This window comes from Herpailurus yagouaroundi, unplaced genomic scaffold (assembly GCF_014898765.1).
Source record: "Herpailurus yagouaroundi ecotype Mexico unplaced genomic scaffold, PumYag 188, whole genome shotgun sequence".
Classification (NCBI taxonomy): Eukaryota; Metazoa; Chordata; class Mammalia; order Carnivora; family Felidae; genus Herpailurus; species Herpailurus yagouaroundi.
Genome location: NW_024412419.1, coordinates 32,282,135 through 32,308,157, shown reverse-complemented (window position 1 = coordinate 32,308,157; position 26,023 = coordinate 32,282,135). Strand labels below are relative to the sequence as shown.

Here is a 26,023-nt window from a genome sequence, read left to right as displayed (position 1 = left end):
CACACACACACACACACACACACACACACACACACACACACACACACCCTTAATGAATATCAGCTGTAGATGACTTCTGAAAGCTGTCATAAGATTGGCAGTGTAACCTATTCTGTATGGTCTTGAATAATTTGGATCATTTGATCTATTAAATACCTTTCAGTACCACTTAAATGGAATAGAACACTTTAGCTGTAATACTATCTCATAGAAAAGAAGTGTTTTTTATTCTGTCTGTATAGGAAATGTAATACTACTTCTGTCTGCTCATTAAAGAAATCTCTTAATAGCATCTTCCTTAAAAGAATAAAGAGAAAAGTCTGTATTTCAGAAATTGGTGTTCTGCTTGTCTTGAAGTATTTACCATCGTCCATGCTTTTCAGCCAGAGATTTTGAAGTATTCTTTTTGTTTTTAAGGAAGTAAAATAATTTATTAGTCTCTTGTACGAAGGAACCTTTTGATCCTAATTTGACAGGTTTAATATATGATGAAGGTTAATATTCAGAAACTTAGAAGAACAGTTGGCATTATGCATTATTTCTGTTTAGGCCTAATTCTTTGTGTGATTTATTTACCCAATAGGTTTTATTTGGATATTAATAACCATCAATAAATAAAACTGTTTGAATTTAAATTTCTAAAGTTTTATGCATCATGCTAGGTGTTAAACTTGGCCAGCATTTGGATTATATGTGCCTAAATTGTAAGCAGTATCAAGTTTGTTTGTCTAAAGCATAGCATTTTACCACTGTGGTTATATACAGTTCATATGATTCTACAAAATAAACATCTATTTTAGTTTTGTCTTTGTATGTTGAACGGTTTCTGCTTTAAGGGTTTATGCTCCTGAAATCATCTAGCCTTACCACTATCCCTTTTCAACCTTAGTTCCAAGAATGAAATATTTTATCCCTCTCACCCCTGCAACACCAAGGCTTTGAGTGAGTATACTCTGAATGTCGGGGATTGAGAGTGAAATGCTAAGAGAATATGATTCTATAGATAGATGAAGAAGGCCCTGCCCAGTAGGATCATCGACATCAAGCAGACAAGGGAACATGTAATTTTAATTCATTATGACAAACTGGTAACAAAAATGTGGTATCTAGTACAAGCATTAGCAGAGTATAAGGCCCATATAAGCAGGAACTGTTTTTGGCTTAGCTCTATGTATCCAATACCAACAAAGTCTGATATTTATAATGGGGTCAGTAAGTCATTTAAATGAATGACATTAATTCTGCCTTAGAGAGAGTCAAGAAACAAGGAAGTCTTCCTAAATGAGACGAGATCTGGGTTTTGAAAGTCAAACAGGTAGATGAGAGCGTGAATGACAGGCATGGAGAACAGTGTGTGAAACTGCATGCCATGTTTTAGCAAACTACAAATGGTTTGAATTGCTGCTTCAGCTTAAAGTGTAAATTGAAGAGCAGCTAGAGAGGGACCTATATTAATGAAGAATTATGTTTCCATGGGTTTCTTTGAAAAACAAAGAACATTTTAAAAAAATAATCTGATTAATTTACACGTTCCTGAATACTTTCTAAAATGTGTTTCTGTGTACCTATACCTCAAAAGTCTTTGATATTTTAAAAAATTAATTAAAATGATTGCTGATTAAATATGTTCTTTTTCATTTTTTTCATTTTTTTATTTTTTAAGTAAGCTCCATGCCCATTGTGGGGCCTGAACGCACGACGCTGAGATCAAGAGTCACATGCTGTACTGCCTGAGCCAGCCAGGCGCCCCAGTATTTTCATTTTAATATTTATTATCTCCAGCATTTTAGCTATATGTTGGATTTTTAGTAAATTTGTAATTTATAAATTTTACTTTATTTGTAATTTTGAATGAGTAAAATGATTTTACCTTTTCAGATGATAGAGATTTATAGTGCTGCATTTGCATTTATTACATGACAACGTTTATTGAAGTGTGACAGCATACATCAAGCCATGTGTTCTCTGGAAGCCCGTTATGTGAATAGATACAGTTTGTGGGCATTCTCTCTGTGCTGATGGAGCTACTAGCACACTCCTCAGACTCCAGATTCGACAGTCAAGGGTTTAGTGGAAAGAACTATATGGCCCAGACACCAGGAGGCCCAGGTTCGGTATTTACAGCATTGCTAGTTAACTGCAGGATCATGGGCATCTCCTTTTTCTCATTTGCTAAATAGAGGCGCTGAGTTAAATGACTTCTCAAGTCCCTTTTATTTCTAAAATTCCTCGGTTTTATAAATCTATAGCTATAGTTTATATGATGCTGGAGCCTTGGACAGAAATGTAACCCCAATTATAGTTACATTTTCCAGTACTACATCTTAGTGAAAACAGGGGCTTCTATATTGTCTTTTTCTAAAATATATTTCCATTTGTTAAACTGAGTTCTGTATGTGACATATAATTTTTCTTTATTTTTTCAAGTGCTTTTTAAAAAAGATTTTATTTACTTTTAAGTAATGTCTACACTCAACTTGGGCTTGAACCTACAACCCAGAGATTGCATGCTCTACCAACTGAGCCAGCCAGGCACCCTGAGATATAGTTTTTCTTATTAAACTTTTATAGTAAGTTCCTTTTTCTTACTAAGGTATATTAGAGATTTTGGTAGGATAGATGGAGATAATCTAACAAGTGATTTGAAGTGTGTGTCTAAAACTCAGGAGGCAGGGGCGCCTGGGTGGCTCCGTGGGTTAAGCATCCGACTTCGGCTGAGGTCATGATCTCACTGCTCGTTCTGTGCTGACAGCTCTGGGAGCCTGCTTCAGATTCTGTCTCCGTCTCTCTGCGCCTCCCTTGCTTGTGCTTGCTCTCGTGTGCACTCTCTCCCTCTCTCTCTCTCTCTCTCTCTCTCTCTCTCTCTCTCAAGTATAAAATAAAATATTTAAAAAAAATTAAAACTCAGGAGAGAAGTCAGTACTAGGGGTAGATTTGAAGTTGTCTGCATTGGTTGTAGTTTAAAATGTGGAAATAAAGATTACTTGGGGGAAAGAACAGAAGAAAAGAGCAGACAGAAAAGGCTAGAATCCACAGTTAAGAGGTGGAGGAAGCTAAGGAACTCCACAAGAAAATGGAAAAGGAGCAAAGAAATAAGAGAAGTAGGACAGGTTGTGTCACTGGTCAGAAAAGAGAATTAAAAAATGAAAAGACTTGGGGCACCTGGGTGGCTCGGTCGGTTAAACGTCTAACCCTTGATTTCAGCTCAGGTCATGATCTCACAGTTGTGAGATCAAGCCCCATGTCGGGCTCTACACTGACAGCACAGAGCCTGCTTGGGATTCTGTCTCTTTCTCCTCTCTCTCTGCCCCTTCCCCATGCCACCCACGCCCCATGCTCTCTCTCAAAATAAATAAACTTAAAAAAAAAATGAAAAGACTGGACTGAGAGTCCCTCAAGAAAAGCCCACTATGTGGTGTTAGGATTCACTGATAAATGAAGATAAGTTGGTTATGAAGCTAAAGGGTATCTGACAAGACAATTTAAGCCAAATGGGTGCATGCAATTCAATCAATAAGAATAAAATTTTGTAAGCAGAATCAGACCTGAACAAACTGATGGCTACCAGAGGGAAGGGGGCTCTGGGGATGGGCTAAATGGGTGAAGGGGAATGGGAGATACAGACTTCTGGTTGTGGAATGAATAATCATGGGATTATTAACAGAATAGTCCATGATATTGTGTTAGTATTGCATGATGACAGACAGTAACTACATTTGTGGTGAGCATAGCATAAGGTAGAGAGAAGTCGAGTCACTGTTGTTGACCTAAAACTGTTGTAACGTTATGTGTCACCTGTACATAAATAAATAAATAAATAAATAAATAAATAAATAAATAAATAAATAAAACTTTTTATCAAATTCCATCTTAAAAACAAAAAGGTGGTTTAATGTTGTTATGTGCTGAAGGGAAGTAAGTTTACAAGGTCCATTAGCTACACACATTAGGGTGTGATGGCATGGCAAATAGTAAGCCCAGAGCTGAGAAACACAAATTCTGGGGTTCTAAGTCCAAACGTTATCCGTTATTTTAACTGCACAACCATTCAGTCATCTAACAGGGTGAAGAGATTTATAAACAGATTAATCACAATCAGATTGGTAATTGCTATACTGAATATGACCGGAAATGATTGGGCAAGGGATTTAAGCCTTTTGCGGCTTAGTTTCTTCACCTATAAAATAATAATAAATTGCTTTAAACCTCATACTTGATGTAGCATTCCCCCCACAGTTCTGAATTGTGATTGCCTCTAAATATTTTTCCTTAAAAAGTATTTTAAATTCATGTGTACAGATATATACATATCTACGTATTTTTAACACGCGTTCCAGAAATTGATAATACAGTACAGTGTATATAAAAATGTACCCCCACACTAAGGCTGTCATACCCTGTTCGATAATGAGGTGTAATAGGACAGATCATACTACATGCTCTTGGCCAGCGAGTATTGTGCACTTTTCTCCCAAGAGGGCTCTGCCCTTTGGAGAGTTGACTATATTTTAGAACCTATATTGTTTGTTTCCTGGAACTGATTTTTCTGCCGTTTGTTAAAAGGAATAGTTGTGACCCATAGTGAGTGACAAAGGATGCACGTAAAGGCTAGCATGCTGGTAATTAAAATGAAAATTTTACAGAGGCCAGTGGCCTGATGGGCCTCCAACCAAATGGTTGAGGAAAATGAAGGTAAAGATGATTAGGCATTTATGAATGAGTGACTACCAAGTTATCTTCATAAAGCAGAGACAGTGACAGATTGTCAAAAGTGCCCATTTTGTGTCCTTTGGTATAGGGTGATGTTGTGTTCAACAAACATTTATCAAGTTTGTATTCTGTGCCCTGCACAGTGCTAGGTGCTAGTGTTACACTGGTGAATAAGAGAAATCCTTCTTGGATTTTATCATTTAGGAGGAAAGGTAGAGTTCAAACAAGGGCCAGAGACCCATGGGAGGTCAATTTTGCCCAAGCAGTATGTTGAGTAAATGTTCTGGTTCTGGATGAAAACCATAGCCTCTCCCTCCTTCTCTGCATTCCCATGTCTCAGGGTAACTGTGGTTTAAAGAAAAAAATATATTGAAATGTGCATTTAGGTATCTGAATCTCCAGGAGCATGTTAATAAGCATGTATGGTATTGTGGCTGGGGAGAGATTGAGAACGAACTTCTGGGTCATCACATTTAAATCTGTACTTGCAATTCAGACCGTGTGCTTGAGTATAAACCTACATTTTAATTACTTTGCTTTTTGTTTATAGGTCCAGGGGCAAGTTCATCCTACTCTTGAGTCTAGTGATGATGCTCTTCAGTATGTTGAAGAATTAATTTTGCAGTTATTAAATATGCTGTGCCAGGCTCAGCCCCGAAGTGCTTCAGATGTAGAGGTATGATAAATTTTGCCTTGTATTTGCTTTATACACACACACACACACACACACACACACACACACACACTGTGTACTTGTTGCAGTGTCAGTGAAAGTGTTCTGAAATGAACTTTTGTTGGCCTCAAAACACTGCCTTTATTTTGTTTTAAGTTTATTTATTTTGAGAGAGACAGAGACAGCGTGAGAAGGGGAGGGACAGAGAGAAAGGTCAAGAGAGAGAGAAAGGGCAAGAGGGAGAGAATCCCAAGCAGGCCCCTCATTGCCAGCGCAGAGCCCGATGCGGGGCTCAAACTCATGAACCTGTGTGAGATCATGACCTGAGCTGAAACCAAGAGTCGGATGCTTAACCAACTGAGCCACCCAGGCACCCCTGAACACTACTCCTTGATACTAGAATTTTACACACACACAAGCACACACACACACACAGTTTTAAGAGTGGAATATGTTCAAATGTTTCTTTTGTTTTTAAAGCCCACTGTCATTTAAAAACATTTTGGGGCGCCTGGGTGGCTCAGTCGGTTAAGCGTCCGACTTCAGCTCAAGTCATGATCTCACAGTCTGTGAGTTTGAGCCCTGTGTCAGGCTCTGTGCTGACAGCTCAGAGCCTGGAGCCTGCTTTGGATTCTGTGTCTCCTTCTCTCACTGCCCCTCCCCTGCTCATGCTGTGTCTCTCTCTGTCTCAAAAATAAATAAAAACATTTAGTTATTAATCTGTAGGTCTTCAGTTGTTACATGTATTTTAGATAGTAAGTGAACTCCTTCCCACCAATTGGAAGGGAAAGAAACATGTAAAAACCTAGGAAGTTCTGCAGTCTACTACAGCAGTGACCTGGCCCCTGTCTTTTTTAGGGCTTAAAGTTTGGTGGAGATACAGGAATAATGGCAATAACAGGATGTGATCCACTGTGCATAAAAGTTTTGAGGGACACCATAAAAGGGACAAACTAATAACACAGGCCTTGGGGCTTAGGGATTAGCTTCCCAGAAGAGGCATCTGAAGAAGTCAAAAGTCTGAGAAGAAAAGAAAGAAGGTTTGAAGTTCTAACTGTAGAAAATGGGAGATAGAGCTGGAAATATAAAAGTTGTCTAACAACGATTAAGAACATTTGACTTTAATGACCTTGAATGTATACTAGTGAAAATCTTGGAGTTTCTCTGACATTTCTTTTGTAGTACTCAAATGTGGGCACAAGAAAGATAGTTGGGTTGAATGGAATTTCACCATAGACATACAGTAGAATAGTAGGACAAGGAAGTGGTGGAAATTGGTAATAACAGGGCTTTACAACCTTTCAAGACACAACACACATAGAATGTAACAAAGATTTTATCTCAAACGGTGGCTGGGTAGGAGGTATATCTGTCTACCCCAGGCCCTACCCTGTCCCCCGGGGGATGAGGGATTGATAATATAGGCATATCTAATGAGAAACTTCTGAAAAGAGCATCAGAGAACCTAAACTGGATAGGAGAAAAAGTGACATATAATAATGGCTGATATTTAAGTGTTTGCTGTAATATTGTGTACTGTTCTAAATAGTTCCGTGCTTTATATTTTATTTAAAGTTTTTTAATAACCCCATGAAGATGGTGCTGTTTTCTTCTCTTACTAGAATGTAAGCTCCAAGGTTATTTTTCTTGTTTACTGCCAAATTCCTAGCATCTAGAACAATGTCTGGCACTGAGAACGCACTCAGGAAATAACATGTTGAATGAATAAATGTGGAAACTGAAGCACAGAGAGGTTAGATAAATTGCCCTTGCCCAAGGTCACAGCTAATAAGTAGCGAAGTCAAGACTGTAGCCCAGAAAGTCTAAGCTTTTTGGATGTACATTACAACTCAAGCATCCTGCCAGGAGAGGACAAGTAGATTGGAAAAACATGGAGGGAATTAGGGTATTGGATTTCCCAGTAAAGTTAAGAACTGATAACACTAGAATACCTGAGTGAGAGAATTAAAAGAATAGATTGGGATCAGAGACAAAGTTGTTGGAATTTAAGATTTCCTCAGTAACACAGTTACAAAGCGGGATGTGGCCATGTGATGGTGGCTGGGGTAGAAAGTCTCCAAGATGAGGTATTCAAAGAATTAAGAGGCCAGGGTATTTCATGTGTCCTTAAGGTAGACAGTAAGGTCACACAGGATCATGACAAGATTTTACATGGTCCAGAAACAGCTTGGGGAATGGAAAAGATGCTAAATTTTCCTTCATGCAGGTTTTGGGACAAGGGCGGTTTTTGCTCTCGAAGTCTTCAGGGGAGTTCCAGATTTCAGCTGAGGCAAAGAGATATTTGAAAACATTGAACTACAGAGGTTGTAGATGTAGAAAAGATTGTATACAATGGAATAGTAATTCACTTTGATTTCTGAAGTAATTTAAAGAAGGTTTCATACATTTTTATCCCATTTTTCCATTGAATTATAAGGTCAACTATCTTTTATTCATGATTTCCTTTAGGCACTTAATTACATTGGTCTTCAGAGTAGATCTTGAATAGAACTCGTTGCCTGACTCTTCTCATGAATAATTCCAGTTGCTCTTTTGGACCTTAGTTAGGTTCTCCCACAGTGTTTATAAAATACAGCATTCAGCCCTGTGCCTAGTGTGTTAGAGTAGGGTTATGGAACTCATCTTGCTTATTATCATTCTGATGTTAGAGGGCGTTCTAGGAATTTGCTAGTTTGATAACATTGCAAACTCAAATTCAGTTCTTTCTTGATATCTCATACTATACTGTGTTTATTTAATTGCCTTATTTTTATTAATACAGAAACTAATATATAATTCTTCCAGTATTGAAGGAGATCTCCATGAATTCTTGAAAATTACTGTGTCAGTGTTTGACTTGCACAGGTTTGATCAAAATGTAGGCCCTCAAGACTCTAAATATTAATAAAGGATGTTTCTTAGCTTCTTAATAGAAAACTTCTGAGATATTGAAGATATATAATTATCCAGTGCCCTGTCGTGTTATTTTTAAGCGGTAAATCTGAGCCCTTAAAGTGGATGTAGCCATGTGATATACCAATGAGCTGGCTTTGGAATTGGGAAAGGTTGGGAAGAATATATGAGTGAAATAGAAATAGCCATCAGTTGGGTAATGGGCTTTGTAATTTCAGAGTAATGTTATATACATAGTTATGTCTTTACAACAACCCTATGGAATAGTTATTACTCTGCTTATTTTATAGGTTACACACCCCTCAGAATGGTAGAACAGATTTAATTGTTTTCTTTTTTTTTTTTTAAATAAAATGCAGGGCTTGAATTCCCAACCCTGAGTTCAAGACCTGAGCAGACACTTAGCAGACTGAGCCACCCAGGTGCCCCTAGAACAGATTTTTAAAAAGGTGGAAACCTGGAATCTAATCATGGTCAAATACCCTTCTTCCTGTACCATTCCTGGAAGCGTATTTAGACAAAAATATAGATATATAGAGATTTTAAATGAATATAATGGTGTGTTAGATTCTTTTATCAAAAAACAATTTTTCACTTTCTTCGTTCATAAGGATTTTATATTTCTTTAATACATTTATTTTATTTCCTTAATACATTTACAGAGCCTTTTTTTTTTTTAAGTCATAAGGGTCATGAATTTTATAAGCCCTTCAAATAAATTTTGAGGTAAGAGATAATTCATCAAAGTTTTTTTTAAAAAATTTGAGGCCCATATTAAAAACCGTACTTAAAAAAAAAGACCTGCGTTTGGCTTTGTGCAGATAGCTCGGAGCCTGGAATCTGCTTCGGATTCTGTGTCTCCCTCTCTCTGCCCCTCCCCTGCTCATGCTCTGTGTCTGTCTGTCTGTCTGTCTGTCTCTCTCTCTCTCAAGAGTAAATAAACATTTAAAAAAATAGATCAGTCTGAATTAATGCAATATATAAAATTTCTGTCTTTCTAAAGAATACGTTTTGATTAAAGTATAAACATAATTGTAGAGTAGCAATTCTTCCTTAATACTTGGCCCCAAGGGGATTTATTTTAATGAAAAACTAAAAGTGGGTTTTAGTTGCCCTATAGTTTTAGGAATATAGATACTTTGAAAGTGCTTGAAAACTGATGGACTCTATATGTATCTATACTGTGTTAATTGAATATTATGTTATTTAATGTTGCTTATGTTAATTGAAAAATTTTGAGAAATTGTACTAAAGATTGTGAACTATCAGAGTCCAAATGAAAGGGTTTTCGTTTCACTGACGTAGCCAAAATTCAACAATCCATGCCACCAGTATTTGAGTATTGCTATCTGTCAGGCAGTGTTCCCGATGAATAAAGAAGCATTTATATGAGTGCTCTGGGAATGTAGAGGAGGGATATGTATTGTTTGTTTCTGTCTTTCCACAATAATTTTTCATGTTAGAAGATAGTGTATAAAAATTGCTCCAATCCGGTTCATTCTCCCTCATTTTCTGTATTTAATCTTTATAAAAAAAAATAGAAGAAAAAACTAATAGTATTTTTTTCTGTTCTATGTCCCTGGTAAAGTATATTCTTTGTTAAATTTATTTTTTTTCTTTATTTAATTTCTTAAGTCTTGTCTTTCCATAATTATACTTGTTCTTTCTCTGGGAAGGGATTGCTATTCTGTTTTCTTTTTCTTCCACCTCAACCCCTGCCTCCATTTTGCCTATGTAATTCTACCAGTGACTTTTTTTCCAAAGACCTATGTGAAATCTGTTTAAGAATTGTCGTATTGAGTTCAACGTCTTTTCTCTTATACTTTCACTACCATACACCAGTGCTTTTTAGACCCTAGGTCAGGACCCATTAGTAAGTCATAAAATCACGTTATGCATTGCCCAACTAACTTTTTTTTAATGCATAGAAAATATCAGTGTAATATCAGCGTGTAATAAGGGCAGGTTTTGTTTTATGAACTTTGTTTAGTATGTGTATGATGTGTAAGGATGCAATGAGATGTATTAAGAATTTATTATCTCTTACTGTGAGTTGAGGTTAGAAGGAAGGAAGAAAGGGAGGGAGGGAGAGAGGGAGGGAGGGAGGGAGGGAGGGAGGGAGAGAGGTGAGGGGAAAGAAAACAGCAGCACAGGCCATACCATTATAAGATTTGTACCATGGTTAACCACAGGTTAAACCCATCACTGAAATTTTTAATTGGAAGCCATAGTTTAGTTAGTCCTAAATCTCTTTAATTGTCATTTTTGGATTAGCAAATCTAGTGTTGACTGGGAGAAAGGAAAAGAATTTTAGCTTTTGATGTTGCTTTCCACCTTCTCCTCCTTTTCTTTTCTCCTTTTTTACCTTCCAAACTCCCCCAATATTTTGGACCTTTGTATTATCTGTATAGTGTCCTGGCAAATAGCTTTTTAACTAGGCATTTCAATAAATTTGTAAACTCCATTTATAACTACAATAATTTCTTTCAACATACCTCCAGTTCCAGTAATTAGAATTGAAACGATCACTTCTTAACTTTGGCAGCTGATTTCAAGCCTCAAACCTAGATGAAGAGAAAATTTACTTAACTTGAATGGGCTAAACTATTCTCACTTTATAAATTTGTTCTTAAGATGTCCTAAAATCAACATGTTTTCCCTCCAAAGTGTCATGTGACAGTCTCTTTTTTTATTTTTCATTTTAATAGCAACTGACAAAACTTTTTATTTAGGTTTATAATCAGGAGTGACATTTAATTTTATCTAATAGTTTTTACAAACTAGTTATCTACGTGGTTTTAAATTATGTTAATGGCGACCTCTACTGGTTTTCACTGTGGTATCCTGAAAGAGTCACTTTTGCTTGAAGTGAACTACATTAGTTTATAAAAGTAGGAAAATTCAGCTTTTACATTAACATGAGTTTCTTCACTTTCAATGGAAATGCTAACCAAGTAAGTGCTAGAAATTAAAGAGAAGTATTTTGTAAAAATTAATGATTTATAGAGGGTTCAAACTCTAATGATGAACTACGGTGTATAAAAATTGCTGTTACCAATGTAAACCCTTGTTTTCCATGATCTGTAAATAGTTTTGAAGTCAAGTACTTTTGCATGATGAATAAAGAAAAAATTTCTTAGAGGTTTCAAGTGCAAAATGCTACTTTAGGTTGTAATTGGTATTATTAAAAGGTCAAATGAATGAAAATTAGATTTAGATACTTGCTTCTTGAGCTTAGGTCTTGTTGAGATTTTATATAAGCAATGTTTTTTTTTTTATTTAAAAAAATTTTTTTTAACGTTTATTTATTTTTTAGACAGAGAGAGACAGAGCATGAACGGGGGAGGGGCAGAGAGAGAGGGAGACAGAATCGGAAGCAGGCTCCAGGCTCTGAGCCGTCAGCCCAGAGCCCGACGCGGGGCTCGAACTCACGGATCGCGAGATCGTGACCTGAGCTGAAGTCGGACGCTCAACCGACTGCGCCACCCAGGCGCCCCTAAGCAATGTTTATTCTAATCATTCTTGTCATGAGCTTTATCACAGCTAAGTTGAAATCCTGAATGTGATATTCTCCCCTAGATAATACAAAGAATGTTTAATCTCTTAATTGTCTAATTAAGAAACTAATCCATTGACAGTAGAGTTTTCTCTTAAGTATGGTTGTAGTATAAATTATAGCACATGTGAAAAGCCTGCTTTTGGTATTCTTTGATTTTTAAAGTAAATTATAAGTGAAAAGCACTATTTAATATATTTGTTGCTTAGTTGTTATTTTCCTATTTTCCAAGGAACGTGTTCAAAAAAGTTTCCCTCATCCAATTGATAAGTGGGCAATAGCTGATGCCCAATCGGCTATTGAAAAGAGGAAGCGAAGAAACCCTTTATCTCTCCCAGTAGAAAAAATTCATCCTTTATTAAAGGTAAAGCTGAAATACTACCTTCTTGCCTTTTAAAAGCAAAATAAAACCCATCGTTTTCAAACGCTCAGCATATATTTTATGGATAATAGTCGATTGAAGAGTAAAATTCTCTCATTTTAAGTTTTCCAGAAATTCATGTCACGGGGAGGGATGATATGACAATAGAGAAATATAAGTTGGGCAACATGATTTAAAGTAATTTCATACTGACAAAAAATATGCAAATTGAAGGGACTAAGAAAAGTTATAATTGTGGATTTCGTTCAGCTCTGGTGTTACTAGTACCTCAAAGAGAATTTATAAAACTCCTTTCTTATTGGTTAGACCTAAGTGTCCCTACACATCCTTCAAATCTTAATCCTTCACGTTGTCAGATGTGTAGGGACCTCTGTGAGTCTGCCACAGGGCTATGTGTAATTTCTGAGCAAAAATTGTCTAAAGATTACCTAAACTACCCAGTCCCACTTCTCATTTAAATCAGTCAGCTGAATCTCTCCAGAGCTAGTAGAAAGAATAATTGTTGGAAATGCTAATAATCCTGTTTCTATTTATTTAATAAGATTAACAAACTATAGATTAACTCTCACGTCAAAAATATAGGTATTATAGTAATTAAAACCTTAATACTTATGATACCAATCATTTTTATGTACTATAATACAAGCAAAATGTTAATGCTTTTGCATACATTACCTCTAAACTTTATTACTCAACAAAGTTATTATTGTCATCCCCAGTTTGTAGATGAGGTGACTGAGGCAAAAATGGATTAAGTAACTTTTAGTCCATGTTCACAGGGCTCCAAGTGATGGTGTTAGGGAATTCAGGTCTGTTTGATCTCGTCCAAGACTTAAGATTTAAGACTAAACACTTGGATTATGTTTAAGACTGTCAAAGGTTATGTTTTGTACTCGGGTTGTTGGAATAGAAATATCTGTCTGTATTTTACTGGTCTGAGGAAATAAGTGCAAGCTATAGAGAATTACTAAACTACTAGTAACTACATACTTCTGTATAATTCTCTTTTCCTAATTTTTACTAGCCATACATTGAATTTTATTCTGAGAGAATTAACACATTGAGGTATGTGCCTGCTGTGTCAGTAATGATCCTGAACTGTGAATTTTATGATCTAATTGCAGATACCATTTCAGTTTATTAATAAATCTTTATCACTATAGCCATTTCATAGTTTTTACATATTTTTAAAGGTAAATGCCACCTGCCTCCAACTTATAAGTAAACTTGGTGTTTCAAAGGTTTTTTTTAAATCGGATTGTTTAGAAAATAGAATTTGTTTCCCTGTAGCAACTGGTCAGCCCCACAAAAGCCCATACCTTCTTTGAAGTCTAATAATACTATTTAACATGTTCTTAGTAACCGCTGTTGTTCAGTAGAACATAGCATAAATTTTTTCTCATTAAAACAGTACAAATACCAGAAATGCACCACCAGGGTTTTGGGATCCCAGATTCCTTTGGAATGAAGAACAGAGGTATAAGGCTAGTGTACATATTCCCAGATATCAATAATACATTAACTTTTGTTCTGAATAAAGAAAAAACCTCTTTTGTCATAGTTAATTCCAGGTATTCTGAATTAGGTAAAGTGAGCATTTCTCCTGTCCCCCAAACTGGGGCTTCCCTTCTTAAGTTAAGGATGATCTATTTAGTAATCTGTACTTATTAAGTATTTTACATGATCGTAGGTAATTTTGCTCTACCTACATTTCCAAATAGCAATATGTATATTATTCATAGATGAACCACTTACAATGAAATGTTGTTGATAATCACAGGCCTCAGTAAAAGTTAAGCTAAATTGTATACATGTTTTTTTAAATTTTTAATCAGTGTGTCAAATTTATAGTATCTGATTTTTAAACATGTTTTTCTTTTAATTTTTCAGGAGGTCCTAGGTTATAAAATTGACCACCAGGTTTCTGTTTACATAGTAGCAGTATTAGAATACATTTCTGCAGACATTTTAAAGCTGGTGGGGAATTATGTACGAAATATACGGCATTATGAAATTACAAAACAAGATATTAAAGTGGCAATGTGTGCTGATAAGGTAGGATACTGATCTTCTGTATGTCTTGTTCTTAAGTTTTTATTCCTGATTTATTGGATGCTAACATACTATTCAGATAATAAAATTATATATTATGTGTTAGGGTATATTTCCAGTAGTCTAATAGCAACTACACAAGATATCACTTTATGGAAATAGAGTATTATATATATAGTATTAAACCATGTTTATTTTTAAAAATGTTTTATTTATTTATTTTGAGAGAGAGAGAGAGAGAGCAAACCTGTGAGTGGGGGAGGGGCAGAGAAAGAGAATCTCAAGCAGGCTCTGCACTGTCATCATAGAGCCTGACCTGGGGCTCGATCTCACAGACCATGAGATCATGACTTGAACCGAAATGAAGAGTCAGATGTTTAATTGACTGAGCCACCCAGCTGCCTGTAAACTGTGTTTAAAAATGTCATGCAGTTTTTCTTTTATGTGTTCCTGCAAGTAGAGTAAATGATAGTAATAATCTCTTATTAGTGAAATTCTTTAAAGTATTTAGATTGGAATACTTAGAAGATGATGAACTTTGAAAACAAATTTTGGAAATGTAAAAATACTAAACTCTTGAGGGCTTTATTTCAACACCTAACTCTCTTTAGATACTACTTCTGTGGTTTTATTATAAAAATATTAAGAACAAACATTGGGGCACCTGGGTAGCTCAGTCAATTAGGTGTCTGACTCTCGATCTTGGGGTCATGAGTGCAAGTCCCGCGTTGGGCTCCACGATGTGTGTGGAGCCTACTAAAAATAAAAAGAGCAAACATTATTGAAGTTAAGCATATATGTAATTTATTTCCTTTCGTCTTTGTGGTACCCCTGTAAGGTAGGTACTCTTTATAAAAGGGAAACTGAAGTTTAGAGAGATACAGAAATTGACCCAGAACTTACTAAGAAGTTTCAAAACCTGGACTCAAACTCTAGATCTCATTCTAAAGCTCTTAGTTATTACTCTAGATTGCCTCAATATTTTTATTTTATGAAAATGACTTTTCAGAAAAGAAAATATTTTCAGATGAGCATTTCGTTCCATTTTTTCACTATACTCTTATTGATTTGGACTATTCTCTCTGATTACTGAATCCACTTAATTATGTTCTAGTGTTTATTTTTTCTTTTAGAATGTGAGCATATAGAGTAAAAATCACCTGATCTGAGGAAGGGTCTCAAATGTATTGACATTTTTAAATGAATAACTATTTGGTTTTTAAAATATTTTTCAATGAATATAAAATATTTGTTAGCTTTTAAATCAGATAAGTAAAATATTTTTTAGTACATACTATGAGCTTACACAGAGAGGAGATGCAAAAGAAGTATAAAACAAGGCTGCAGAGTTGATGAAGGGAAATTTACATTTGTGAAACAAGCACAGAGTAATACAAGATAAAATATTTCATCATGTTGTAGAGATAATGATGTCAAAATTTATAGAAGGGGAAAGGTGAGATTTAGTAAGAGAATAATAATAGGCTTCTTGGAAGAAGCAGGACTAGTTTTGATCAGTTTCCAACAAACGTAGTCAAGGAGGCCAATTAGCAGACTGTGAATTATTCAGATACAGGGCAGTGAGGCCCTGGAATGAGGTGGTGATGACAAGGGTATGAAACAGAGGAAACTAAGGGAAGTCTAAGACAAAGTTTGGGAACAAATTTGAACTAATAGGTTAACAAGAGAGACAGACAGGTAGCAGTATTAACAGAGAGCTTGGAGGAGGCAGTTTGTGATATTAGATGTAGAATTCTGTTTGTAGAGAAAATATGCAGGAAGCAGTGGCAATATAGCCAAGAAGAGATTATTGTGTTTCTGCTTTTTATCACTTATGAACTGTATTCAAAGAGCAACTTAGGGTGCTTATCTTTAACTACAGATTCATATTTCACTGTACTTTTTTTATATCTCTGACTATGTAGGTATTGATGGATATGTTTCATCAAGATGTAGAAGATATAAATATATTATCTTTAACCGATGAAGAGCCTTCCACCTCAGGAGAGCAAACTTACTATGATTTGGTAAAAGCATTTATGGCAGAAATTCGACAGTACATAAGGGAACTAAATTTAATTATAAAAGTTTTTAGAGAGCCCTTTGTCTCCAATTCAAAATTATTTTCAGCTAATGTAAGTATTGTTGTATACACATATATCATTGTACATGTTAATTTTACATGATCCCTTAAATTTGAATTTGTGTAGTTTATGATTGCTAATTTGTCATAACTTTTTAAGCTGTGTGATTTAATTCATAGTGACTATGATCTCAGAGTTGCTACAACAGTTTCAATAAATTCAACATCAAAAATGAAAAGACCAAATCTAAACTAGACTGAACTATAAGTGCAAGTGAATTCAGTTTTCCATGTACTCCAAGGAATAAAGCCTCTTGTTAAAGTGGAAGATTTTTTTTTGTTTATTTTGACTCATTTGAGTCATTCAACTAATACTTCATCACTACTGCCTGTATATACTGTTAGGCACCATACAGTACTTGGCAGTGAGGATTCAGAGATGAGTAGGAAACAATTCCTTACCTCAAATTGAGTCTAGTCAAGATGGAAATGTAAACTTGATGTTAAATTGCAACACAGTACGGTAATTACCATAATAGAAGTGCGATGACAATATTTTGGGGAGCAAAGAGAGGGAGCCAGTAACATTGAAAATTAGAGAAGGGATTACTGATCTTACAATAGCAATCAAACCAACCTAACTGAATCCTGGGGAAATGCTGAATGCTGAGAACAGTTGAGATTGTCTAAGGGGGCTGCATTCGTAGATTGTCTAAGGTAGAACTCTAGGCATGGGTGACTGATAGAAAAGCAGTGCTCACTACAGTAGCTGGCACTGGGGCTCAAGTTATGGCAATGAGTGAACGTTAAAAGTTAACAGGAGTGGTTTATGAGTTGCACAAACCTTTAAGTATAGTAAAAAAGACATTGAATTGTTGACTTTAAATGGATAAATTACATGGTATGTAAATTTTACCTTAATAAAGTTGTTTTGAAAAATAAAGGAGTAAAGAATAGGTAAAGATTTCTTAGGACACAAAAATCAAGAACCATAAAGTAAAAAATTAATGAATTGGATTTCATTAAAATGAAAAACTTTTGTTCTTCTAAAGACACTGTCTCAGAAATAAAAATGTAAGCCACGGATTGGTAGAACCTATTTGAAATACATATATCTAATAAAAGACTTGAACCCATAATATATAAAGGACTTAGACAATTCAATAATTAGAATAACAGCCTGACAATTTTAAGTGGGCAGGAAATTTACACACTTTATAAGAGAAGCTATTCCAGTGACCAAAAAGCACATTGAAAGATGCTCAACATCCGTAGCCCTCAGGGAAATGCAAGTTAAGACCACAATGAGATACTACTACAAACTCATTAGAACGGCTGTAATTAAAAAATGACATTACCAAATGTCGAAAAGAGTGTGAAGCAACTGCTTGTGGGAATGTAAAATTCCCTCGTTGCTTGTAAGAATGTAATCTGGTACAAATACTTAGGAAAAGAGGTTGGCCATTGGTGTAACATTACACATAAACTAGCCCTACTGCCTGCAATTCCACTCCTAGGTTTTTACCCAGAAGAAATGAAAACATGTCCACACAAAACTTGTTTGTGACTGTTCATAGCAGCTTTATCTGTAATGGCCCCAAACTGGAAACAACCCAAATATCCATCAACAGGTAAATGGATATACAAATTGTGGTATGTCCATACGTATGGAATACTACTCAGAATTAAAAGGAATGAAGTAGTTATATAAGCAACATGGATGCATCTCAAAAACGTAACCTAAGAAACTAAACAAATATGATTGTGTATGATTCCATTTGTTTAATATTGTAGAATTCTAATCTGTAGTGACAGAAGGCAGATTGCTGGTTTCCTGGGGGCAATAGTGGTGATTAATGGGGATTGAACATAAGGAAACTTCTCAAGGTAATAAAAGTGTTTTATATCTTGATAGTGGTGACAGTTATAAGAGTAAATAACATCATAAAATCTCATCTAAAAGTACATCAAAATAGGTATATCTTATTGCATATGAATCCTACTTCAAAGTTGATTGGACAAAAAAATATAGTCAAAGATAATCAAATAAAAAAAGTAACTGAACAAATGCAAATGAGTATTTGTTTTTCAATTACCTAGACATTTTTCTAAAAGTTAAGATTGACAATCTTGTATGTAAGGGTTGTATGTAAGGGTTTGACCAAACTGTTACTCCCATACACTACTTATGGGAGGGTAAACCAGTGGACTTTTTTAAAGAAAATATCCGTTGACATTTCAAGTGTGTAACCCCATGACAGAAGCCCATCCAGGAATCTGACCTACAGAACATCGTAAGTCACCAAGTGTTGAATTGAGCATTCTTGTATCATGTCTACTTGTAACAAAAATGAGATAACAAAGGAATAGAATGAAGACATGAAGTAAAAGGGGACTGTCTGGACTCATGGGAGTTTTTTCTGTCACTACTGGTAGAACAAGAGCTGGGCATCCCATGAGAAAGCCCAGGTAAGAGAAGCGCTGAGGCAGTTAGGAGGTTTGTGTAAGCACTTCTGCTCCATACCAAAGTAGGGTGGCTGCGTTGAAGGAAAGCACTGTATGACTGAATGGCTAACTGAACTAGCCATTTTCTTCATGAAACACTACTTTTACCTGAAAGAACAACTGACAGGTCTGTAGTTATTTAGACTTGTGTGTTTGGCAGACATTTCTCAAAACTGAATGAAATGGGGGAATAAAACGAACAAACCTGTCACTTCAAGGAGAGTGGCAATATTTGTTGACAGTGATAAAATTTGAGCTTCCAAATGAAATAAAATTTTGGAAAATTTGTATCTACTCCCAAGATCGGTGGTGATACTAATAGGTTTGGTCTTTTAATATTCTATAGTTAAATGTGTTAACATTTGGAAAATCTGCAAAATTCAATGGACCACTGTTTTCCAAGTGACCAAATTCATAATGCTACGAAAACACACATAGGTAAAGAATCCTTTCAAAATTTAATATAGCCCGATGGATTTTGATGTAACAGTACAAAATTGATGTGGTTTCAGATTCCACTTGCAACTAACCTTTAAGAAACTATCATTTGTTGATTTCGGGCATACTAGCATGAAAGGGTGTTCACTCCATTTATATGAAACGTCCAGAATAGGCAAATCCAGGGAGATAGACAGTAGATTAGGGGTGGCCACCCCCTGGGCAGAAAAGAAGAATGGAGGATGCTGCTAATGGACATAGATAGACCTTCTCTTTGAGGTGACAAAGATATTCTGGAATTTTATACTGCTGATAATTGAACAGCTCTGAATATGTGAAAACCATTGAATAGTGCAATTTAAAAGGGTGAATTTTATGGTTTGTGACTTACATCTCAATAAAGAAACTGTACTGAAAAAGAAAAGGATATCTACAATTATTTGAATAGACAATTAAAATATTCCTCCCTTTTCCAACTACCTATCTGTGTGAAGCTAGATTTTCTTTGTATGCTTTAACCAAAACAATGTCTCACAACAGATTAAATACATATATATGAAAATCGAGCTACCTTCTATTAAGTCTATTAGAGATTTGCAAAAATGTAAAAAAGTGCTAGTCTTCTCACTGTTTTAAGGAAATAACAGTTTTCAAAAAATATATGTGCTGTATATTGAGAACCACTGACCTTAAAGAAATATATTTGCAAATTGTACACCTTTGCATAAAGAATTCTTAAGCTGTCTTTTGCTTACGTTTCTAAGTTGTTAAAATTTCTCAATGTATTTTTCATGTTAAATGTTATGATTATAAAATGACTTATTGGCTCAAAATTTGTTTTTTATTCTATAGCCTAACTGAATTAATATGTTTTTCCTCCCGACAGGACGTAGAAAATATATTTAGTCGTATAGTAGATATACATGAACTTAGTGTAAAGTTACTGGGCCATATAGAAGATACTGTGGAAATGACTGATGAAGGTAGTCCCCATCCCTTAGTAGGAAGCTGCTTTGAAGACTTAGCAGAGGTAAGTACTTTAATTATACACCCAAAAAGGTCCATGTAAAAGCCCTACATTGCATTAAAATTGGAGTCTTAATTCATGTTTCCAGCTAAAATCATAGATATTAACTGATGACCACTCAGCTATATTGCCTGTTCCTCATAGGGTCATTGTCAACATTTGTTTCTATTGTCTTATGAAACCCACAAAAAAGTAGTCTCTTATCCATTATGAAAAAGGAGATCCCACCAAGGAGAGGCATTTACAGCTGACACTCAATCATCTGTCTTATATAGCAAAGCTAAGAAAAGTCCATGAATGCCCTGTCAATGAAGAAGCCATGGAACTTGGATCTGAGGTTAGACTACTTGTGTTCTGGTCTAAATTCTGCTACTTACGAGTTGTATGTGACTGTGGGCAATTTATCTCAAATCTTTAAACCTCCATTTATATATATATAAAATAGAGATAATAATAGGGTTCAGGATTTTTGTAAAAATTAAAATAACCTACCTAAAATATTTAGCTAACCACCTTCCCACAGTAAGCTATTCAATATATGATAACTATACGTTATAATTTGGAATAGGAGGAGTGAAGTGAATAGGAAAATCAGGTCTAGGACCTAGATGATTCAAATGCTGTGGGGGTGGAAAAATAGTGACCCTCTCCTTGGGTATTCAAATGCTACAGTATATGAGTTAGTCCTAATAAGTTCGCATTGGTAGTCATTCTGAAATTTTTAGCTCTTCCTTTGTTCTTACTCTAAAATCCACAAACACAGGGTTGAGTTTGTAAAATAAAAAATTTAAGATTTTCAGGCAGAATAGCTTAAGCTTCACTGACAGCCCCTCCACTCTTGCTTCAAACACATAGAAGTCATAAAGTATATTTTTTTAAAAAAAGGAATATATATACGGGGTGCCCAGGTGCCTCAGTCAGTTTAGTATCTGACTCTTGGTTTCAGCTCAGGTCATGATCCCAGGATCATTGGATCAAGCCTCGTGTGGGCTCCTCACTGAGTGTGTGGATCCTGCTTGAGATTCTCTCTCCCCCTCCCTCCCCCTCTGCTCCTCTTCCCCACTGTGTGCTCTCTCTCTCTCAAAAATAAATAAATAGATATTTTTTATAAACTTAAAAAGAAGGAATATGCAAAACTGGACTAAAAAATAAGATCAGTAGTAGAGTAGAAATAGAGTAGACATTCAAGGTAATGAACTCTGGTAGCTGAGTGTTCAACTCTTAAGGATAATGAAGATTAAATGTGCTCCGTGAAAGTGAGCAAGATTTCTTGTTTCAAGACCCTGATTGTAAGAGGATGCCAGAGAAATCTGTCAATTTCCTGCCTGCAAAGTTTTATAGAAAGTTGTAGACTTGAGGTGGGGGAACAGAAACACTACCTTATAACAAATATACTTTAAAACTTAACAAATTATCCCACAATATTAAGCCAATGTGACTACAGAGCCTGAGACCCAAAAATCACAGAACAGGTTCTGGTCTGAAAGAATGATCATAAAGAGATGGGAGAGAAAAAAAGGAAACCAAACATTAGAAGCCTCCCCCTAAGAAATCTCTAACACGCAATTCCAAAATACAGGACAAATAATAATGCTTAGTGTGATATCTAACAAAATCAACCATTAGGAAAAAAAAAATCATTCCAGATGAAATTAATTTTGTGCAATAGACATATGAAGACTTTAAAAGAAGTTTAGGAGGCTCAAAGAGATAAGTGAAGAAATATTTATAAAGAAGACATTGTGAAACAAAAATAAGTGGAGGGAAAAGAAGAACAGGTAGCTATCAAAAGAAACAATTAGGGGCTCTTGGGTGGCTCAGTCGGTTAAGGGTACAACTCTTTTTTTTTTTTTTTCAACGTTTATTTATTTTTGGGACAGAGAGAGACAGAGCATGAACGGGGGAGGGGCAGAGAGAGAGGGAGACACAGAATCGGAAAGAGGCTCCAGGCTCTGAGCCATCAGCCCAGAGCCTGACGCGGGGCTCGAACTCCCGGACCGCGAGATCGTGACCTGGCTGAAGTCGGACGCTCAACCGACTGAGCCACCCAGGCGCCCCTAAGGGTCCAACTCTTGATCTCAGCTCAGGTCTTGCTTGATCTTGGGGTCATGAGTTCAAGCCCTGCTTTGGGATCTGTGCTGGGCATGAAGCCTCCTTAAAAAGGGATGTGGGTGTATGCCTGGGTGGCTCAGTTGGTTAAGCATCTGGCTTTGGCTCAGATTATGATCTCACAGTTTGTGAGTTTGAGCCCCACATCAGGCTCTCTGCTGTGAGCACAGAGCCCACTTCACATCCTCTACCCCACCCCCACCCCATCTACCCTTCCTCTGCTCACGCATATGTGTGCACTCTCTCAAAACCAAATAAAAACTCACAAACAATTAGGGATATTGGGAATTAAATATAAACAAAAACTCACTATGTAGTCAACATTTGCTAGACCTGGTTCAAAGAGAAAATTTATGAATTGGAGAAAGGAATTGAGGAATTCACTGAAAATGTGACACACAGAAACCACGATTAGAATATGATCCTCTTAGAACAGCTAAGAGTAATGACGTCTACACTGAAAGACTTTAATATTGTCTAATAGGAGTTTCAGATAAAGAATGGTGGAGAAGAATAATTTGAAGGGGTAAAAGTTGAGCATTTTCCAGAAATGAAGACATGAGTTCCCAGGTCAAAAATGAATTCCAAATAGTGGGCAGGATAAATAAAAATAAACCTACAGTCAAAAACGTTACAGTGAAACTATGGATCAAGGATAAAGAGAAAATCTTAAAAGCCGTAAGAGAGAAAAGAGTACTACTTGAAAAGGAACTATAATTAGAATGACAGAAGACTTCTCTTTAACAATAGATGCTAACAGTCAGTTGAGGAATATCTTCAAGTACTAAGGGAAAATAGAATTTTCTGTCCAACTAAACTTTTATTCAAGAGTGAGTTAATAAAGCTTGCGGAAGCAAATGTGAGAGATCTTCATGACCTTAGAACAAGCAAAGATTTTTAAAACAAGACACCAACACCATAAAAGAAAAGATTGATAAGCTAGATTTCATTAAATGTAAGAGCATGTGTTCAGCAGGGGTGCCTGGGTGGCACAGTCCCTTAAGCATCTGACCCTTGATTTCAGCTCGGGTCATCATCTTGTGGTTCGTGGGTTTGAGCCCTGTGTCAGGCTCTGCACTCACAGTGTGGAGCCTCCTTGGGATTCTGTGTCTCCCTTTCTTCCCGCCCGTCCCCTGCTCACGTGCATGTGCTTGTGTGTGCTCTCTCTCAAAAATAAATCCATGTTTATTTTTAAAAAAACTGGTTATCCATATGGAAAGAAAAAACTCCTTCCTTAGCTCACTTCATACCCAAGTTCTCAACAGATTAAAAATCTAAAAAACAAAAAGCAAATTTTGAAAGTTTGGAAGAGAGGGGCACCTGGGTGGCTCAGTCAGTTAAGTGTCTGATTCTTGATTTCAACTAAAGGTCGTGATCTCACAGTTCATGAGATCAAGCCCCGCGTTGGACTCCATGCTGACAGCACAGAGCCTGCTTGGGATTCTCTCTCTCTGCCCCTCCCCCACTTGTATACACATTTTCTCTTTCTCTCTCAAATAAACTTTTAAAAAATTCAGAAGAGAATATAGGAGAATATATTTATGACTTTGAGATAGAAAAGCTTTCTTGGGGCACCTGGGTGGTTCAGTCAGTTAAGCGACTGGCTTCAGCTCAGGTCACAATCTCACGGTTCATGAGTTCGAGCCCCACATCGGGTTCTGTGCAGGCAAATCAGAGCCTGGAGCCTGCTTCGGATTCTGTGTCTCCCTCTGGCTCTCTGGCTCTCTGGCTCTCTGCCTCCTTCTCTCTCTCTCTCTCTCTCTCTCTCTCTCTCTCTCTCTCTCTCTCAAAAATAAATAAATATTAAAAAATATATTTAAAAAGAAAAGTTTTCGTAAAGAACCTAGAGAGTGCAAGCCATAAAAGATTAAAGTTTTTAAACTTCTATTCACAAAAAGACACTATAAAGTTGTGAGAATATGAAAGAATGAAGTTGAACTTTGTGCCTCATACCATATACAAACATAAAATAGATCTAATGTAAGAGCTAAAATTATAAAACTCTTAAAAGAGAGCATGGCTAAATCTTCACAATCTTGGCTTTGGCAAAGCATTCTTAGATGTGACAACCAAAGCATGAGCTACAAAACAAAAAAATACATAATTTGGACTTGGGTGGTAATGGGAGGGAGTGAGGTATGATTCTAAAGGGGCAATGAGAGATCCCTGTGGTGATGGAAATGTTCTGTACTTCACTACATCAGTGTCAATGGCCAAGTTGTGATATTGCACTATATTGTACTATTGGAAGATGTTACCTTAGTGGGAAACTGAGTAGTGTGCACACAGGATCTTTCTATATTATTTCTTACAGTTGCGTGTGAATCTAAATTATCTCAAAAAAAGTATATTTATTCAATACAATGTTAAAGAATTTAGAATAAATGAGTGGAAGAAACTACATTAATCCAAATGGATAAGTCTTGGACATAAGTTTGAATGTAAAGTACAAATTGCAGAAGCATAAATACATTATGATATTTATATAAAGTTTGAAAGCATTGCCTTATTTCTTGATACATGTGTAATTATGATATAAAAACATACATAGAAATGATAAAATTCAAATTCAGGATAATGATTTCCTGTGGGGATCAGCAGGGGAGGAGATAAGCTTGTGAAAGAAGGATCAATTACCACTAAACTGTCTTCTTTCCTTTTTTTTAAAGAAATTATTCTTTCTTTTATTATATTATTATTTATTGTATTATAAAATGTTGAAATTAGAAAATGTTGAAATTTTTGGAGCTAAATGGTGAATATAGTTACATGAGTTGTTCTAATGTACTTTTCTGTATGTTTAGAATATTCTACATTTTTAATCATTAATATACAATTGTGTATATTGATCATTGTTTTGTGAATCTTGTATTGAATTTTAACCAGTAAACTAATCAGAAAATCATGTATTAACTTATATAAGGATTCTTAGTAGTGCTAAGAGTTCTACAAATTTATGCTCAAGGATAAAACTATGTGATGAGAGGTTGGATTCCCAGTTGGCGATTTTTTTCCCTTTTGAGATTAGCCAGTTAAAATTATAATACTGCATACCGTTTATTCAGTACTTTATATGTGCGTGCACTGTTTGTAAGCATTTTGCACGTTATCATTTAATTCCTAAAACAACCCCGTGAGAGTAGGTATTATCCACATTTTCCAGTGAAGAAACTGGCTTTGTTTATCAGAGCTCACATAGCTAATAAGTAGTACAATCAGAATTAGAATCTGAGTCCCTATGACTCTAAAGTTAGGCTTTTAAGCCACTTTACTCTACAGCCTTTATGTATATAGTTGTCATAAAAATTCTATAGTACATTTGAGTTTATTGAAAGAGGAGGAAGGCAAACATTATCTTCTGTACAAGATAATTTCTAGAGTTCAAGAGACCCAAGATAAAAGCATCAAATCACATTTTTATTCCTCTCTCCCATTTACTCTGTCCATACCTGACTCCTTGTTATTGCTGAAACCTTACTATCCCTTCTTGTAAAACCTACAGTGGACTGCAATTTCCAGTTTACATTATTATAGAAATTTTTAGTTGGGAAAGTAGTTGAAGGAGTTGAAATTGG

The 26,023-nt window shown here is 35.8% G+C and overlaps 1 protein-coding gene across 3 annotated transcripts in view; it reads left to right on the top strand.

Annotated features, from left to right (window-relative positions):
* The window catches only part of SOS1 (SOS Ras/Rac guanine nucleotide exchange factor 1), a 151,140-nt gene that overhangs the window by 66,922 nt on the left and 58,195 nt on the right, over positions 1-26,023 (top strand). For all 3 annotated transcript variants that reach the window (XM_040496577.1, XM_040496575.1, XM_040496576.1), the window contains exons 2-6: positions 5,261-5,386; positions 12,085-12,216; positions 14,125-14,289; positions 16,212-16,421; positions 20,199-20,342. In XM_040496577.1, coding sequence (XP_040352511.1) covers positions 5,261-5,386; positions 12,085-12,216; positions 14,125-14,289; positions 16,212-16,421; positions 20,199-20,342 — 777 coding nt within the window. The remainder of the gene's footprint in view (positions 1-5,260; positions 5,387-12,084; positions 12,217-14,124; positions 14,290-16,211; positions 16,422-20,198; positions 20,343-26,023) is intronic.